Here is an 18,669-nt window from a genome sequence, read left to right as displayed (position 1 = left end):
CATCGAATAAATGTTTGATACAGAAAATATAATAGAATGAAGATAGTCCTAAATCGGATAATTCCTTCTTCGAGTTTTGCTCATATCAACACATTCGGCTATCCATTTTTATTTATATAGATAAAAGAAGATATAGGAGTGCGTTTTATCACATTGAAATCCATTTCAACTTTCGAACAAAAATCAATTCGTTTGCGGAAACATCAAATGGACTAAAGACGCTTGTCACCATGTGAATATAGAACATATGGGAATTGAATTTTCCGAATTTTCCAATCTCCCTTCAGAGTTTTTATGGAACCCCCTCTCCATTCCAGGGTAGGGAGGGGTGTCATACTATCATAGATACATTTCTCGTACTCAAAATCCTTCACATCCCAAATTTGGTTCCATTTACTTGATTAGATCTCGTGTTATGCAGAAGTTTGTGTTTCATTTGTATGGCAGCCCCCTTCCCTTTTAGAGAGGGGAGAGGAGTGTAACCACCATAGAAACATTTCGTGCCCTCTAAAACCTCCACATGGTTCCTCCAAATTTGGTTCCGTTTGCTCGATTGATTCTCGAGTTATGCGAGTGTCAAACCACTATAGAAACATTTATTGCCCCTTATATTATTATTATTCATTGATTCTCGAGTTCTGCAGCATCCTCCTGAGGGAGGGGGAGGAGTGTCTATTCAGCATAGAAACATTTATTGCACCCTAAAACGTCCACACGCCGAATTTGGGTTCGTTTGCTTGATTAATTCTCGAGTTATGAAGAAATTTGTGTTTCATTTTTATGACAGCCCCCTTAGAGAGAGGGGAGGAGTGTCTATCCAACATTAAAACATTTATTGCACCCTAAAACGTACACACGCTGAATTTGGGTTTGTTTGCTTGATTAGTTCTCGTGTTATACTGAAATTTGTGTTTCATTTGTATGGCAGCACCCCCATAGAGAGGGGGAGGGGTCTCGAACTATCGTAAAAACCTTCCCCGGCCTTAAAAACCCCTACATACACATTTTTACGTCGATCGGTTCAGTAGTATCCTAGTCCATAAGAATCAGACAGACGGTCAGAAATCCATTTTTATGTATATAGATTAGCTGACCCGGCAAACTTCGTCCAGCCCAAAATTTGTTTTTTGTTATCAGTACCTTCAAACATTCACGTTTTCTTACTAAGCGCAAGTTCATGAGTCCAATCGCAGAACTGTTCATTGATCTTCTAATCGACCCCGTTGAATTTATCTTTTACTAAAAAATTCCTAGTACTTCTACCAAAACTCATCATTATAATATCAGATTATTTTCAGACACAGACCTCTCCCTCTTCTCCGCTTAAGAGAGGGGGAGGAGTGTCTTTTAACCATAGAAACGTTTCGTGCCCCCTAAAATCTTAACATGCCAAATTTGGCTCCTTTTGCTTGATTAGTTTTCGAGTTATGTATACGTTATGTAACGTGCTGGAGGAGGTGGACGGCGAAGGATCGACACATACACGCGCAGAACTCTTTCCGTTAGGATGCCATTCAGCATCGAGAAAGTTCCGGAAAGATCTAATCATTGCTGGAAAATAATTTGCCAGTTCCTTTGGGAATTTTCAAAATATATTCATGTGAAAGAGTTTATTTGAATGTTTTCTATCCATGTAACACTGTGACCAAATATGTTTCAACAAGTGCTATTAACAGGTGGTTATCGAGTTGGTATTAACCACTGGTGGGCTTCCAGTATCGAGGAAAATGTGGAAATAACTAATCGTTACTGAAAATAATCTGCCAGTTCCTCTGGGAATTTTCAAAATATATTCATGTGAAAGAGTTTAATTGAATGTTTTCTATCCATGTAACACTGTGACCAAATATGTTTCAATCAAGTGCTATTAACAGGTGGTTATCGAGTTGGCATTAACCACTGGTGGGCTTCCAGTATCGAGGAAAATGTGGAAATATCTAATCGTTACTTAAAATAATCTGCCAGTTCCTTTGGGAATTTTCAAAATATATTCATGTTAAAGAGTTTATTTGAATGTTTTCTTTCCATGTAACATTGTGACCAAATACATTTGGTTTTGTGGTTTTTCAATCAATCGCAATTAACAAGATAGCTTCAGAAGATTATTCTTCCCCATCAGTAGGATATTTCCGTATCCAATATTGTATGCGCCCGCAATCGATTATTGCTCAGTCGCCGAGCTCAGAGAGTTCATTCCCCTCTAGTTTGCCTTCCAAATTGCCATCGTAAACCACACCTTCTCTCGATTCAATCACACACAAAAAGCATACTTAAGCGATATTCTGGTGGTGAGACACATTAATTTTTCGTGAGGACATCGACAAGACAACATCGTTGCCTAACGTGCTGGAGGAGGTGGACGGCGAAGGATCGACACATACACGCGCAGAACTCTTTCCGTTAGGATGCCATTCAGCATCGAGAAAGTTCCGGAAAGATCTAATCATTGCTGGAAAATAATCTGCCAGTTCCTTTGGGAATTTTCAAAATATATTCATGTGAAAGAGTTTAATTGAATGTTTTCTATCCATGTTACACTGTGACCAAATATGTTTCAATCAAGTGCTATTAACAGGTGGTTATCGAGTTGGCATTAACCACTGGTGGGCTTCCAGTATCGAGGAAAATGTGGAAATATCTAATCGTTACTGAAAATAATCTGCCAGTTCCTCTGGGAATTTAAAAATACATTCATGTGAAAGAGTTTATTTGAATGTTTTCTATCCATATAACACTGTGACCAAATACATTTGGTTTTGTGATTTTTCAATCAATCGCAATTAACAGGATAGCTTCTGAAGATTATTCTTCCCCATCAGTAGGATATTTTCGTATCCAATATTGGATGCATAAAACCTTGTGCCTCCAACGTAACGCTTTCGTTTTCGAAGTCCCCCAAATATTCATTCATTCAGAATGAATTCAGATTCAACTTCTAACAAATGATCTCTAAATCAACGATAGTCCTACGTCACCCTTGCGGTTATACCATAGATATAACCCACTTCCTGTTTTTTACGAGGTACATATATATATATATATATATATATATATATATATATATATATATATATATATATATATATATATATATATATATATATATATATATATATCGCATGCTCTCACCAGTAGATCTGTCAACTTTTCTGCGTTCCAATCCGAAGCTCCGCTATCTAGACGAAGTGCTTCGACGAAAAGGTCATTGTCGAAAGCATTCGTCTCCACTTCCGCTCACTGCTTGTTGTCCTCCGTACTATCACGTGGTTTCGTTGACCGATTCTATACTGGATCGTCTGGTGGTCACTATGTGTATACGATTCGCACAGAAACTGTAATATGCTTAACATTTTAAAATTTGAAGATTCTATATACAAGCAAGGGAAGGAATAAAACCGCCCAAATCACTGGGCCTGCGAACAGTCAACAGCTTTTCTCGATGTAAGAGGTGAATGAACAAAATTTAAAGCCTCTATAATTAAAAAAACATCTCTTATTAGAAGACAATAAACTTACTTAAGTTGAAATTACACAAAAAAATACACATAGTCAGTTCGTGTATTGTTTTCGCGAGGACAAGACGATTAAATCAATCATCGTCTGCTGATTCACACAAAACACACGCAATATATGGTATATGATATTTATCATAAATATTAACCCCATTTTCCAATAATATAATAATATTATGTTTATTTTCCAGCTTCCACGGTACCTCTGGTAAGTTTTGATACGATTTTTTTCTATAAATATTAGTCTTCAGTCGAAATATCGCATGAAACGAGAGCTTTTCCCTTTATTGGCAAATTAATGCATCATAGAATTTCAATCTATGTGAAATTTATATTTGTTTTATACGAAGACTGGTTAAAAGGTTTGTGAAGTTTGTAAAAAAACAAATTTGGTTGAAAATGACTTTGTTTTTCGATATATTTTCCAATTTATGTATCCCACTAGCTGACCTGGCAAACTTCGTCCCGCCCAAAACTTCGTCCCGCCCAAAATTTATTTATCGTTATCACATTCACGTTTTCTTACCAAGCGCACGTTCATGGGTCCAATATCAGAACTGTAATTTCAAAGGGTAGATTAGAAGATCAATCAATCTTCTAATCTACCCTTTGAAATTATCTTTTACTTTAACATTCCTAATACTTCTACCTAAACTCATCATTATAATATCAGATTATTTTCAGACACAATTCTCGTTCAGGATTCTCCAACCAATTGCAAATAACATATTTCTGCGTTACATGGAATAAATGTTTGATACAAGAAATCTGACAGAATGAAGATAGCCCTAAATCGGACATTTCCTTTCTCGAGTTTTGCTCTTATCAACACATATGCGAATTGAATTCTCCGAATTTTCCCATTTACCTACAGATTTTTCCAATTTTCATGTTTAGTTGGAAATATGTTTTTACGGGACCTTCTTTCCATTTCACAGTAGGGAGGAAACATCATAGAAACATTTATCGTACCCAAAAACCTCCACATGCCAAATTTGGTTCCATTTGCTTGATTAGATTTCGAGTTATACATAAATTTGTGTTTAATTCGTATGGCAGCTCCCCCTTAGAGAGGGGGTGGAGTGTCTAACCACCGTAAAAACATTTATTGCAACCTAAAACCTCCACATGCCAAATTTGGTTTCGTTTGCTTGAATAGTTCTTTAATTATGTAAAAAAATATATGCTTCATTTGTATGGCAGTATCAGAGAGAGGGAGAGCGTCTATTCACCATAGAAACGTTTCGTGTCCCCTAAAACCTTCGCATGCCAAATTTGGCTCCATTTGCTTGATTAGTTTTCGTGTTATGCAGAAATTTGTTCTTTATTTGTATGACAGCTCCCCTTAAAGAGGTGGGTGGAGTGTCTAACCACTGTAAAAACATTTATTGCACCCTAAATCCTCCACATGTCAAATTTGATTTCATTTGCTTGATTAATTCTCGAGTAATGCAGGAATTTGTGTTTCATTTGTATGGCAGCGTATGACAGATAGACAGACAGACAGACAGGAACTGAGAGAGAATGTGCTGAAAACCAGGCGCACCCAGAAAGGAGAGATGCTCCTCGAGCTCAAGAGGGACCCGGCGGTAAAAAGTTCAGCCTTCAAGGAACTGGTTGCGAAGTCGCTCGGTGAGGAGGTGAAGGTGAGAGCTCTATCCCAGGAATCAGTGGACGAGTGCAGAAATCTGTACGAAATCACGACAGACGATGGCGCGAATTGATAGAACAGTGTAAGCTGGACAATACACCAATGACGATCCGTATGAGGAAGGCGTATGGTGGTACGCAGACGGCCTCGATACGGCTTTCAACAGTCCCAGCCAATAAGATGGTAGAAACGATCAAAACAAAAGTCGGCTGTTCGGTTTGCACGCTGAAGGTGGTGCCTCGGGTAACAAAGCGGGTGGAGAGATGCCTCCAGTGCATGGGCTTTGGACATCAGGCAAGAAACTGCACAAGCTCCGACAGGTCTTACCTGTGCAGGAGATGCGGTGTGGAAGGGCATGTCAATCTGAACCATTGCAACACAGCTCAGCAACTGTTGTGGCAGTCAACAACAGAGACAAAATGCGATGTTGCAATCATAGCGGAGCCGTTTCGAGTACCCCGTGATAACGACAGTTGGGTGACGGATAGATTAGGGATTGCTGCAATACAAGTGATGGGCAGATATCCTATCTAGGAAGTGGTCGGAGGTTCACATGAGGTTTCGTAATCGCCAAAATTAATGGAATCTTCATATGTAGTTACTACGCACCCCCGAGATGGACAACTAGCAGTTCCACCAGATGATAGACGCAATGACCGAGGAACCAATCGGTAGAACATCGATCGTCATTGGAGGTGACTTCAACGCTTGGGCGGTGGAGTGGAGAAGTATAAGTACAAACGAAAGAGAGCACAGTCTACTATGTACCTTCCGTAAAGATGGCCGCGAACCTATCATCGACGTCACCTTCTACAGTCCGTCGTTGGTGGCGATCACGGAGTGGAAAGTGTGCGAATCGTATACACATAGTGACCACCAGACGATCCGGTATAGAATCGGTCAACGAAACCACGTGATAGTACGGAGGACAACAAGCAGTGAGCGGAAGTGGAGACGAATGCTTTCGACAATGACCTTTTCGTCGAAGCACTTCGTCTAGATAGCGGAGCTTCGGATTGGAACGCAGAAAAGTTGACAGATCTACTGGTGAGAGCATGCGACACAACCATGCCGAGGAAAGTTGTACCAAAAATGGAAGACGTCCAGCTTACTGGCGGACCGATTCTCTTCGCAACCTTCACGCTAGCTGTCTTCGAGCCAGAAGATGCGTTCAGAGAGCAAGAAAAAGGACTGATAGAGAGGAACGTAATACGGTGAACCGAGCAGCTAGAGCCGCCTTGAAACGGAAAATTACACTGAGCAAAGCGAACTGTTTCAAGGAGCTGTGAAGAGATGCAGATGCCAACCCATGGGGCGACGCGTATCGCGTCGTGATGGCGAAGATCAGAGGACCTGTGACGCCCGTCGAATCGTGTCCCGAGAAACTGAAGGTCATTGTGGAGGGTTTATTTCCGATGCATGATCCAACGATATGGCCACCGACACCGTACGCTGAAATAATTACCGAACGTTCTCAAGTTACCAATGAAGAACTGGTAGTAGTGGCGAAGAGACTGCAGGTAAAGAAAGCGCCCGGACCCCACGGAATCCCCAACGCGGCCTTGAAAACCGCGATTCAGGCGTTCCCGGAAATCTTCATGATAGTGCTACAGAAATGCCTGGATGATGATCACTTTCCTAAAAAATAGAAGATCCAAAAGTTAGTGTTGCCAAAACCAAGAAAGCCCCCGGGGGTACCAACATCCTATAGACCTATATGCCTGCTGGATACGCTCGGGAAACTCTTGGAAAGCATTATACTCAACAAACTGACGGAATGTACGGAGGGTGACCATGGTCTGTCAAAGATGCAGTTTGGATTCCGAAAGGCAGGTCCACCGTTGATGCTATCCGGACAGTCGTTGAAAAAGCAGAGAAGGCATCACAACAAAAGCGGAGGGGTGACCGACATTGTGCTATAGTAACGATCGACGTGAGGAATGCTTTCAATAGCGCAAACTGGGAAGCCATTACCGAGTCCCTACACCGTATGAAGGTTCCTGGGTACCTGTGCAGAATTTTAGGAAGATACTTTCAAAACCGCGTCCTAGTTTACGAAACGAGCATGGGACAGACAACGTTGAATATAACGGCCGGAGTACCACAAGGCTCTATCCTGGACCCAACGCTCTGGAACGTAATGTATAACGGTGTACTGAATCTAAAGCTTCCCAAAGGCATGGAGATCGTGGGCTTCGCGGATGATATCGCACTCACAGTGGCAGGCGACACACTCGAAGAGGTGAAGATGCTTGCAACCAAGTCCATTGTCTCAGTAGGGAATTGGATGCAAGCAGCGAAACTGCAGATTGCTCATAATAAAAACGGAAGTATTGTTGGTGAGTAACTGCAAAGCCGTGCAGCGAGCGGAAATCACAGTCGGGGAACACGTGATAACTTCTATTCGTAGGTTGAAATACTTGGTAGTTATGATCGACGACCGGCTGAAAGCAGAGAAGTCCATCAGCGCGATAGCGAGAATAATGTCAAATAACGCCGGACCTTGCAGTAGCCAAAGTTGTCTTCTAGCTGCTGTATCCTTGCCATAATCCTGGTCTGCGGCTCTCGAAACCCACCGGAATCGTAGAAAACTGGATCGTACGATACTCATACCGGTACTATCGACCTGGCTGAATAGGAAGCACGGGGAGGTGAATCTTCATCTGGCACAGTTCCTGTGAGGACATGGCTGCTTCAGGCAATACTTGCATCGGTTCGGGTACGCAACGTCGCCACTCTGTCCGGAGTGTGAAGATTTGGAGAAAACACCGGAACACGTCGTATTCGTGTATCCCAGGTACACCGCAAGGCTCGAGGGGCTGCCTTGTCCTTCATGCTGGGAACATCCTGGAGGAAATGGGTCGTGATGAGGGCACCTGGAACGCTATGAACAGTGCAATCGTACACATCATGTCCGAGCTACAGCGGAAGTGGAGGACCGACCAGCGTGGCGATAACGCCTGACCATAAAAAAGGAACAACTGTGAGGGTTGTTGCAACGGATAGTACCCCACGAGAGTCGCTGTGACGGAGTGCGCGTTATGTTGGAGGGCACTGCCTAATCGGTGCTCCGTTGGGAAGAGAAATCCTTCGATGGTAGCTGTGACGGGGCGCGCGTCAAGTTGGAGGGCGCTTCCTAATCGGTTCACGTCTCGACAGGTGAGAAACCCCGCGAGGGTGACTGACGGGTTGCGCGTCAAGCTGAAGGGCAATTCCTAATCGGTACACGTCTCGACGGGTAAAAGGAAGCAATGGATGTGCGTTGTGGAGAACAACGAAGTCGTAAATGAGGTATATAAAGAAAAAAGGGAACGATCAACGCTAGTCAGCGTTGAAAACTCGAGAAGTGCATGAGCGCAACCGCCCCCTAAAGTAGACGCCTAGATGTGGTCTCGGGGGGAATAAGGCAACGAGTAGCTTGGTTTTTGTGGGTGAGATTTCCACTCGACGTCTGGGTTAACCCTTCCCAGATAAGGCTGATAGAACGTTCCTCACCTCTTCCCGCTCTCTAAGGGTGGGCTGTCATATAAATGAAACACAAATTTCTGCATAACTCGAAAACTAATCAAGCAAATTGATCCAAATTTGGTTTGTGGAGGTTTTACGGAGCACGAAACGTTTCTATGGTGAATACACTCCTCCCCCCTCTCTAAAGAGGGCTGCCATACAAACGAAACACAAACTTCTGCATAACTCGAAAGCTAATCAAGAACAATTTGGGATGTGAGGGTTTTTGAGTATGAGAAATGTTTCTATTATGATATGACACCCCTCTCTCCTCTGGAATGGAGAAGGGGTCCCATAAAAATATTACACATAGTTCAACCAAAAATATTTCAGCCAAACATGACAGTTGAAAATTTTCGGAAAACTCTGAAGGAAAAAGGGAAAATTCGGAAAATTAAATTGACATATGTTCTACAAGTGCATAGTGTTAAGTGCTGTTAGTCCATTTGATGTTTGCGCTAGCGAAATTGATCTTTGTTCGAAACTGGAAATGGATTTTAATGTGATAAAACGCACTCCTATATCTTCTTCTATCTATACCAAAAAAGGATCGCCGGATGTGTTGATAAGAGCAGAGCTCGAGGAAGGAATTGTCCGATTTATTGCTGTCTTTATTCTATCATATTTTCTGTATCAAACATTTATTACAGGTAACGGAGACTCATGTTATTTGCAAGTGGTTGAAAGACTTAAACGAGAATTGTGTCTGAAAATAATCTGATTTTATAATTATGAGTTTTGTTAGAAATACTAGGAATTATAGTAAAAGGTAAATTGAACGGGGTCGAATAGAAGAACATTCAATGAACAGTTCTGCGATTGGACCCATGAACTTGTCCATAGTAGGAAATGTTTGTGAATGTTTGTAGGTATTGATAACAAAAAACAATTTTTTGGCGGGACGAAGTTTGCCGGGTCAGCTAGTGTGATATAAAACAAAAGAAAATTAACGGGATCATTTCCGTTAGTCCATCGTTTCGTTTCGGTTTACGGTCGTACGAGATGGGTTTTTGTGCTGAAATGCATAAAGACTTGTCTAAAAACGACAGTAGTGCTGTGATAAGGTAAAATCAGACGCGAACTTTTAATATCTATTATGAATTCATTATTGGATAAATTTGTTTATTTCCACCATATGTAGTGAATCAAATGGAAATTTCCATTCAATTTAATAGTGTTAGTGCACAGTTTCTGTAGCCCCTTTAATTTTTTTCTCTTCCAAAGAGATGTGTGACTAGAGAGTTCTCTTCTCTTCTCTCCGATGCATGTGTATTGTGCGAAGTTTGTGCTCAGAGAATTCATCACAAAATAGGGGAAGAGTATTGTTATCGTCAAGGAAAAATGATTTAATATTTTCATGATGTGTTTTCGGAAATTGAAGAGCTCGGTGTTAACATCTGATGGCATTTGTAATATGTGCAATATCATACTAACATTCCTTCCCTTCCCCTGGTGACTGTAAGGACGTGGCCGGCGTCGTTATTGACAATTTAAAGCTCGAATCACCGAAAATTTCACAGCGAGAATGATTTGCTAGTCCCAAGCGCCATTCTGTGTGTTCTTTGTGCAATTTGGTTGGTGCAGGTCAATCAGCAACTACGAATTGTACAGTCTACCCAAGCTCAAGCTCAAGCTCTTGGTCAACACCGTCAACAAAGCTAGTACCTTTTTGCACCAAAACAGAGCCGATGCGCACGAGAGCGCACGAATATGAATGGCAACTAAAAGTATCGAAGGTGTGCTATATACATGTACAGGAAATGAACAAGTTCTAAGTTTCGCGCAACGAAAACAAACAACACACACAAAGCCATGGCAAGCTCGGATAGTTGTGTTAATTAGAATACCAGATGCACTTCAAGTGAAATATTCGCTTGCGTTCACAGCTCGAGGGAAAACATAAAATACAAAGCGAGCAGAATGGAGTGGAGTTTACTTCGCAAATATTCTTTTTTCGCTATCCCCCTTCGTTATTTCTATTCTAGCGGCATAAGTTGCCCCTCATTGACAACTCTGTTCGGGAAAGAACACAAATGGACAGAACAAATGTATGGGTGAATGAGAATGCTTCCAATTTTCATCAATTTAAGCCATATCCAGACAATGAGATTGTAATGTATAGCATATCGAACAAATCTTAGGAAAATTCCGATTCGATCGGTGTGCAAATCGTTAAAATCCATTCGCAGCAAAAGTAGTTATTAACGTTAACTTTACAGATGCGGGGGATAAGGACCGCACAAAAAAAATCGTGCAAAACTTCACCAGTAGCTTTAAAAAGTCGTGTTCGGTACACATTTTGAAAAAAAACTTTTTTTTTGTGCGGTATATAGGGATCGCATAAAAAAAGTTTCCCCCGAGAAAATAACTCAAATTCACGCCGTTCACCGTTCAATTTCCTTTTGTTTCCCTGCTTTGCGATGGGACAGGTTGGCTTTTTCGGTTGAGTGTGGCTGTTTTGTGCTTTTAGCTGCATGTCGAAACGTGTTGCTGTTAGAAGTCATGTCATACAAAAAACTTAGAGCATTTGATGGGAGGAGGTGAATGATTTCAGAAGTGGATAATTGAGAGGCAAATATGCGTTTTGACGTAGGACTACGTCTAACCGGAAGATATAGGGTGTGAAATGAAAATCTAGGCACTGAACAAGTAGGAAAAAATGCAAGATTTGGAACGCTTATAACTCGAGCATTTCTCAATAGATCGCAAAGGTGTTTGCATCAATTGATAGGAAATATATCTACGCATCTATCATAACGAATAACATTTCATTTTTCTTGAGATAAACAATTGAACAATTGTGAAATATCAAGCATTGTCCAAATGCACTATGTGCCCATTTTTGATTGGTCCATTTTGTGCTCCTCAAATCGTACCGACCAAAACGGGCAACCAGCGGCAGCAGCGAAATAGAATGAAGCACGCTTGGAAAGGAAAAAGAAAAAAATGAACGAAACATTGGTCGCAGTCTCACACATGCGTAATTCTCGAGCGAGCCAGACAGCTTAAAAATCCCCGCTCCGCTGCCGTAACGATCATTCTCATTCAAACCGTACACCACATCGGTTCGCGTCACAACACATCAACAAACCAACCCAAGCAGCCATGTCTGGACATGGCAAAGGAGGAAAAGTGAAGGGAAAGGCAAAATCCCGCTCGAACCGTGTTGGACTGCAGTTTCCCGTAGGTGTATTCGCCAATTGCTCCGCAAGGGTAGTTAGGCCGAGCGCGTTATTACCAGTGCACCAGTCCACCTAGCCGCCGTTATAGAGTTTCGGCTGCCGAAGTGATCGAGTTGGCTGGCAAAACTGCTTGCGCTTTGGTTCGGTGATTATCAAGACAACAACAGGCAGACGCAAACGCAATCGCAAATCGGCAGCAGGTAGCAGATGAAAAAAGTTTGTTCTTCACACAAACTGCTTTGGTGGCAAATCCAGAACAAGGCGGCATCGAGGGCGTTCGAAATGGTTTTTTTCAAAACCACGAGTACTAAGTTTTCTAAATTGGAACCATTCCATAAAACACGGCGCTTATCAGGGCCATTAAACCTTTCAAAAAAGAGTTTACGAAATAAAGTTCAATGCTTTCTAAAACAATATCCAAAATAATAATAAAACACAAATTGATTTTTTCATCATTCCAGGATATGATGAGTATAAGAATTTGGCAGTTGTTCTGAGCTTATTGATGGTTGGGGAATTTCCCGATTATGAAATTTTCACCAATTCTTAAATTGTTTCCAGATTGAAAGTACAGTAATTTACAATTAGTTCGACATTTAGCTAATTGGACGGACATGTAATGCGTCATATTTAGGTGGACATTTTTGTAAACATAGAGTTCGGGGTCCAAATTATGACCCCACATTGAAAGTCGACACTGTACCACTGTCATCGCAAATGTTCAATTACAGGTTAAAATCGCCTCCAATGCGACACTGAGTGGTGCTTCGGCACGTCGCATTAAATATAATTTACTTTACAACATGTCACGAGCTGGATGGGAAGAAATTTTCCAACTGTGAAAGCTGTGGCGAGTGGCAAACGCAATCGTTAAACAGGAAGGTTTAGCCGAACAAGATAGGGATATCGAGTGATAACAAAGCAATAAACTCTTTAGATTGAAGATAATTTTGTGATCCTGAAAAGGACCCTTTTGACGTAGGACTACGTCTAACCGGAAGATATAGGGGGTGAAATGGAAATCTAGGCACTGAACAAGTAGGAAAAAATGCAAGACTTGAAACGCTTATAACTCGAGCATTTCTCAATAGATCGCAATGGTTTTGGCATCAATTGATAGGAAATATATCTACGCATCTATCATAATGAATAACATTTCATTTTTCTTGAGATAAATAATTGAATAATTGTGAAATATCAAGCATTGTCCAAATGCACTATGTGCCCATTTTTGATTGGTCCATTTTGTGCTCCTCAAATCGTACCGACCAAAACGGGCAACCAGAGCAGCAGCGAAATAGAATGAAGCACCATTGGAAAGGAAAAAGAAAAAAATGAACGAAACATTGGTCGCTGTCTCACACATGCGTAATTCTCGAGCCAGCCAGTCAGCTTAAAAATCCCCGCTCCGCTGCCGTAACGATCATTCTCATTCAAACCGTACACCACATCGGTTCGCATCAAAACACTTCAACAAACCAACCCAAGCAGCCATGTCTGGACATGGCAAAGGAGGAAAAGTGAAGGGAAAGGCAAAATCCCGCTCGAACCGTGTTGATCTGGAGTTCCCCGCAAGGGTAGCTAGGCCGAGCGCGTTAGTACCAGTTATATAGTTTATATAGTTTCGGCCGTCGAAGTGATCGAGTTGGCTGGTAAAGCTGCTCGCGACGATAAGAAAACCCGCATTCAGAACAGAACACATTCGGTTCGGTGGACATCAAGACAACAACAGGCAGTTGCAGCGAGTGGCAAACGGCAGCTGGTAGCAGAAGAAAAAAGTTTGTTCTTTGGTGGCAAATCCAGAATAAGGCGGCATCGAGGGCGTTCGAAATAGTTTTTTTTTCAAAACCACGAGTACTAAGTTTTCTAAAATTCCATAAAACACGGCGCTTATCAGGGCCATTAAACCTTTCAAAAAAGAGTTTACGAAATACAGTTCAATGCTTTCTAAAATAATATCCAAAATAATAATAAAACACAAATTGATTTTTTCATAATTTGTTTGCCAGTATATGATGAGTATGTGAATTTATCAGTTGTTCTGAGCTTATTTATGGTTGGGGACTTTCCCGATTATTCAATATTCATTAATTTTTAAATTGCTTCTAGATTGAAAGTACAGTAATTTACATTTAGCTCGACATTCAGCTAATTGGACGGACCTGTAATGCGACATATTTAGTTGGACATTTTTCTAAACATAAAGTTCGAGGTCCAAATTATGACCCCACATCGAAAGTCGACACTGTACCACTGTCATCGCAAATGTTCAATTACAGGTTAAAATCGCCTCCAATGCGACACTGAGTGGTGTTTCGGCACGTCGCATTAAATGTAATTTACTGTACAACATGTCACAAGCTGGATGGGAAAAAAATTTCCAACTGTGAAAGCTGTGGCGAGTGGCAAACGCAATCGCTAAACAAGAAGGTTTAGCCGAACAAGATGGGGATATCGAGTGATAACAAAACAATAAACTCTTTAGATTAAAGATAATTTTGTGATCCTGAAAAGGACCCTTTTTAGCCTGCATGTGAATGCAACGAGCGAACAAATCGTAATGAATGTATTTTTTTGCCATCGCTGCCTTTTAACGCTCTTTCGTTCGTCTCGTTGGACTCGCCCCTTTGGCTTAGTCTGCTGATTTGTCTCTATCCTGTGAGTGTGAACCGCTAGAGTGCAAAAGGCGCGGATCCGCTGAAAAATATATCATTCTCTTTCAAACCGTAAATCAGTGTGGTTGTGTGGCATCGTTTCACATCACATCGCATCAACGGATTGGTGCCCGTGCACCAGTATACCTAATAGCGGTTATAGAATTTCGGCCGCCGGAGTGCTCGAGTTGGCTTGCAAAGCTGCTCACAACAATAAAAAAAAACCCGCAAAACCGAACAGAACAGAGCACATTCGGTTCGGTGGCAACAACTAGTTTCAGCGAGTGGCAAACGCAATCGCAAAACGGAAGCAGGTAGAAGAAGGAAAAAGTTTGTTTATACAGACTGCTTTGGTGGCAAAACCAGCCACCGTAAAACACGGCGCTTTTCAGGGCCATTAAACCTTTCAAAGAAGAGTTATTGAAAGTTTTTCACAATACCAATGCATTCTAAAGAGACATAATATGACATATAATATAAACAGATTTATTTTGTTTATCTTGTTCTTGAACTTATTGGTGGTTGGGGTCTTTTAAATTGATCATTCAGTTTTCACAAACCCATGCATGGTTTCCGAATTAAAAATGGCTTCAAATTACAACACATTGTATGCAGGATGGCATTAACGAATTTTCTCGGTAGCAAGAACTGCTTTCTTTGGTTGATAACTGATGTTGATAAATGAATGACGTTACATCTGCATTGTATAGAAAAATAACTAAGGAGCAACATGATGAGCTATGTATTTCCTTATTCTTCTTTCTTTGTTTTTAAGAGGCTGCGAACTTTGCAGTTCATTCGCCTCTATGTATTTCCTGCTGCTCTGTTCTTATTTTAAAGGTCATTCGTCCATGTATTTACTGTTGGTTTTTCAGAACGCTTATAGCTCGTTTATTTCTCGACAGATCGTAGAGTTCGTCTCCAAAACCTCAGTTCTTTTTCATTTTTATTTACTTTGTTTGCGGAAACTACAAATCTTACAATTCATTCGTCTCCGAAAGACGGAAACAGTTTAAGGTACGGTAATGTGCTCAATAGTGAAATATATGATAGTGAATGAGCTGATGACCACCTATGTATCCCCTATCACAGCCGTCATTTTGATTGTACGATATGTGCATACGTCGAAAGATGACCGGCGTTGAACATTTAATAAGTACAAAGCCTTCGGAAAAAAATCAAGAATTAACTATAAGACAGCGAGAAAAAATTGAGAAAGTTTGTAAAAAAAAAACGCAAAAACACAACACCAAAGGTTCTTTTCAGAACCCCCAACATGTTCATGAAGAGTAAACAGTAAACTAATCCATTTTTCAGGTAGATAGGTAGGTATTCACGTAGCAGAAGAAAATAAAACAATATATTTAAAATATATATTTAGCAAAAGCTGTATAGTCCTACGTCACTCCGGTTATGTCCCCGACGGGGTGGGTACACCCGTCTTTTTCACTGAAATGCATATAACCCATCGAAAAAAAACTAAATGGACGATAACTTCGTAAAATATGCTTCTTTTCATATACCGCACAAAAAAAATCGCCCAAGAAAACCGCACAAAAACAGGCTTTACTGTACTTCATAAATACGTGACCTGTTTTCTGATTTGGCATCCTTAATGTAAGAAGTAGTCCTACGTCAAAATAGACAGACAGACAGAAAACCATATTTATATATACAGATTCCTAATGTGATGATCCTTCAAATTATCTGTCTACCGAGCCTTTCCACGCATACAGTTTTCAAGTGTGGGAAAGTGATGAAAAACAGAGGGAGTAAGATCTGATGAATGGGATAGATGTTCCCCAGTGTTCGTGCTAAAATTCGACAAATTCTACCTTTACAAAATCGCTGAAATGGATGAGAAGGATCACGATTTTCTCTATTTAGTTGTTCTTAAAAGGTTTTCATAATATTTTCCTGTTATTGTTTCCCGGTTCGAAAATTTAACACAATTAACAAAAACACTTTTGCATCCCAAAAAGCCTTTTCTGGCGATTTAGACTCCTTCGCTTCCTTCGGAGCCGACCAACTGGTTTCAGTTCACTTCATACAGAGAGTTTTAGAAAGGTTGTTTATTCAATTTATGTATTTTGATTAACCTTGATTGAATTTGGTGGCTGAATTAAATGACTATTAAAACTGAATGAAGTTATATATAAAAACATTTTCTGGGGTTTTTTCATTCAATAATATCATTTTCTTTGAATAAATACCAATAACGCCTAAAAATACACAATAGCAATATTACAAAGACGCGCACAGTGAGTACACGATTTACGATTTTTCGTTTTGTTCGCGCGAGTTTGTTTGAGTAAGAATCATTCAATACATGTTAGAAATAATTGCACAAGAAAGGTACTGTGCCTTCTTAACATTCACGAAATTGAAAAATCTTGAAAAACTTGTTGAAAGCAAATTTGAATTTCAGTATATAGAAGAACATAGCATTCTGTTATAATTACATAATTCTTTTCTATAGGAACAGGCAAAAACTACGTTTCGGATTTTTTGGCAGCGTCTCTATATGAAAAATCATACAACAGTAAATATGTGCATAAATTTACAGCAGGCCAGCTGGCTACCGTAACTCAGGTACAGTTATTTTATGCTACTGAATACTCTGAACTTGTCAAAACCTTTGTTTATTTCAGGGTGAACTTGTCCGTACGATTAGAAATGCTATTGGCGATTGTCCGAATTCTTTGTTCATATTCGACGAGATTGAGAAAATGCCACCTGGAATATTTGATTCCATAGTTCATCTGTTGGATCATCATACAACGCAAAGGGGATTTGACTTCTCAAAGGCTATATTTATTTTTCTTTCGAACAGTGCAGGTAATTGGCTGTTTATTCTGAAATGTTTACAATACGCGGGATATTAGCGTACTATAAAGCTTCGTAGTAGACGGTTAGATACACGGACCGGTGACTAACGTGGCAGTCAACGTGTTTTTCTAGATTCATAAAATGGATGGGTTCAATGGGGCAGTTAAATATAACTAACATTGATTAGCCCTTTCCAAAAATATATATTCATATGTAATATGTATATATTTCGAATACATCGCTATTATTATTTGCTCATTTCAGGGGTCGAGATTTCCAAGAAGCTGAAAACTATCATTGAGTCAGGTCGCTGGCGTGACGAGACAACATTACATGATTTTGAGCGTATAGCAGAACTTGGAGCATACAATGTTATCGGTGGATTATATCGTAGCCGTATGATAGAGTCACACGTGATCGATCATTTTGTACCCTTTTTGCCCCTGGAGCTACGCCATGTTGAAAAATGTATCAAGAAAGAATTCGATAAATTCTGCCGCTACAAAGCAACAGATGAAAAAATTAGGTAACTACTGTCAACAAATGATAAATAACAATCAAAATCACGTTTTTCTTTTATTCTAGCGAGGTTGTAAGATCCGCAGTTACTTTTGATGAGACCGGTATATTCACAAGTAATGGTTGCAAACGGGTGCGTAGGAAGGTGGAGGCGCTTTGCTTTGCATAGTATTACTATAAGCAACTTAAATAAAAGTTCATTGGATTGACATTTAGTATTTTAATTTTTTTTTATCTGTATTATAGTTTTTTTTTAATTCGTTTATTTTTACAGGCTCAGTTACGTAAGTTTAAAGGAGCCGAATTCTTAAATATGTTTTTAAAACTATATATATATACAAACAATTTTCTTAAATCTATGGTTAGTAATGTGGGAAACCGATTACTCGCGGTGGACTCGAGTTTAGAAGGGTGACATAATTTTTCAGGAAAAGGATGGGATATAAGGGATATAAGGATTCTTAAATCTATTCGTATATCTATTGTGAATTTACATTTCAACTTGTTCTCCTGATTAAAGCAAGGGGACCAATTACTCGTAAAGGAAGAAAAGCAGGGTATAAGGATATAAGGATAATCACACACGAACATCGATAGCTTTAAGGAAAACATATATTTGGGACATGTAATCAAGGTCTAACCGAGCCAACACATCTCTCACCGGAACATTGGGCTGCCTTCCTCTAGCCCGAAGGGAGTTTTCTAAATTCGATCTGGCAACAAGATACACCTCACACGACCAAACAACATGTTCGATGTCGTGGTAACCTCGGCCACAAATGCAGAGATTGCTACCGGCCAGATTGAAACGAAAG

At 40.2% G+C, this 18,669-nt stretch overlaps 1 protein-coding gene across 1 annotated transcript in view; it reads left to right on the top strand.

Annotated features, from left to right (window-relative positions):
- Window positions 1-18,069, top strand: part of LOC129765125 (torsin-like protein) — a 39,983-nt gene extending 21,914 nt beyond the window's left edge. The window contains exons 3-7 of the mRNA XM_055765011.1: window positions 3,704-3,720; window positions 16,986-17,098; window positions 17,158-17,344; window positions 17,600-17,861; window positions 17,921-18,069. Of these exons, the coding sequence (XP_055620986.1) occupies window positions 3,704-3,720; window positions 16,986-17,098; window positions 17,158-17,344; window positions 17,600-17,861; window positions 17,921-18,023 (682 nt within the window). The 3' untranslated portion in view covers window positions 18,024-18,069. The remainder of the gene's footprint in view (window positions 1-3,703; window positions 3,721-16,985; window positions 17,099-17,157; window positions 17,345-17,599; window positions 17,862-17,920) is intronic.
- The last annotated feature ends 600 nt before the right edge of the window (window positions 18,070-18,669 follow it).

Source organism: Toxorhynchites rutilus, chromosome 2, assembly GCF_029784135.1.
Source record: "Toxorhynchites rutilus septentrionalis strain SRP chromosome 2, ASM2978413v1, whole genome shotgun sequence".
NCBI lineage: Eukaryota > Metazoa > Arthropoda > Insecta > Diptera > Culicidae > Toxorhynchites > Toxorhynchites rutilus.
Note: the sequence above shows the minus strand (reverse complement) of the source record. Positions and strands in the feature narration are given on the sequence as shown.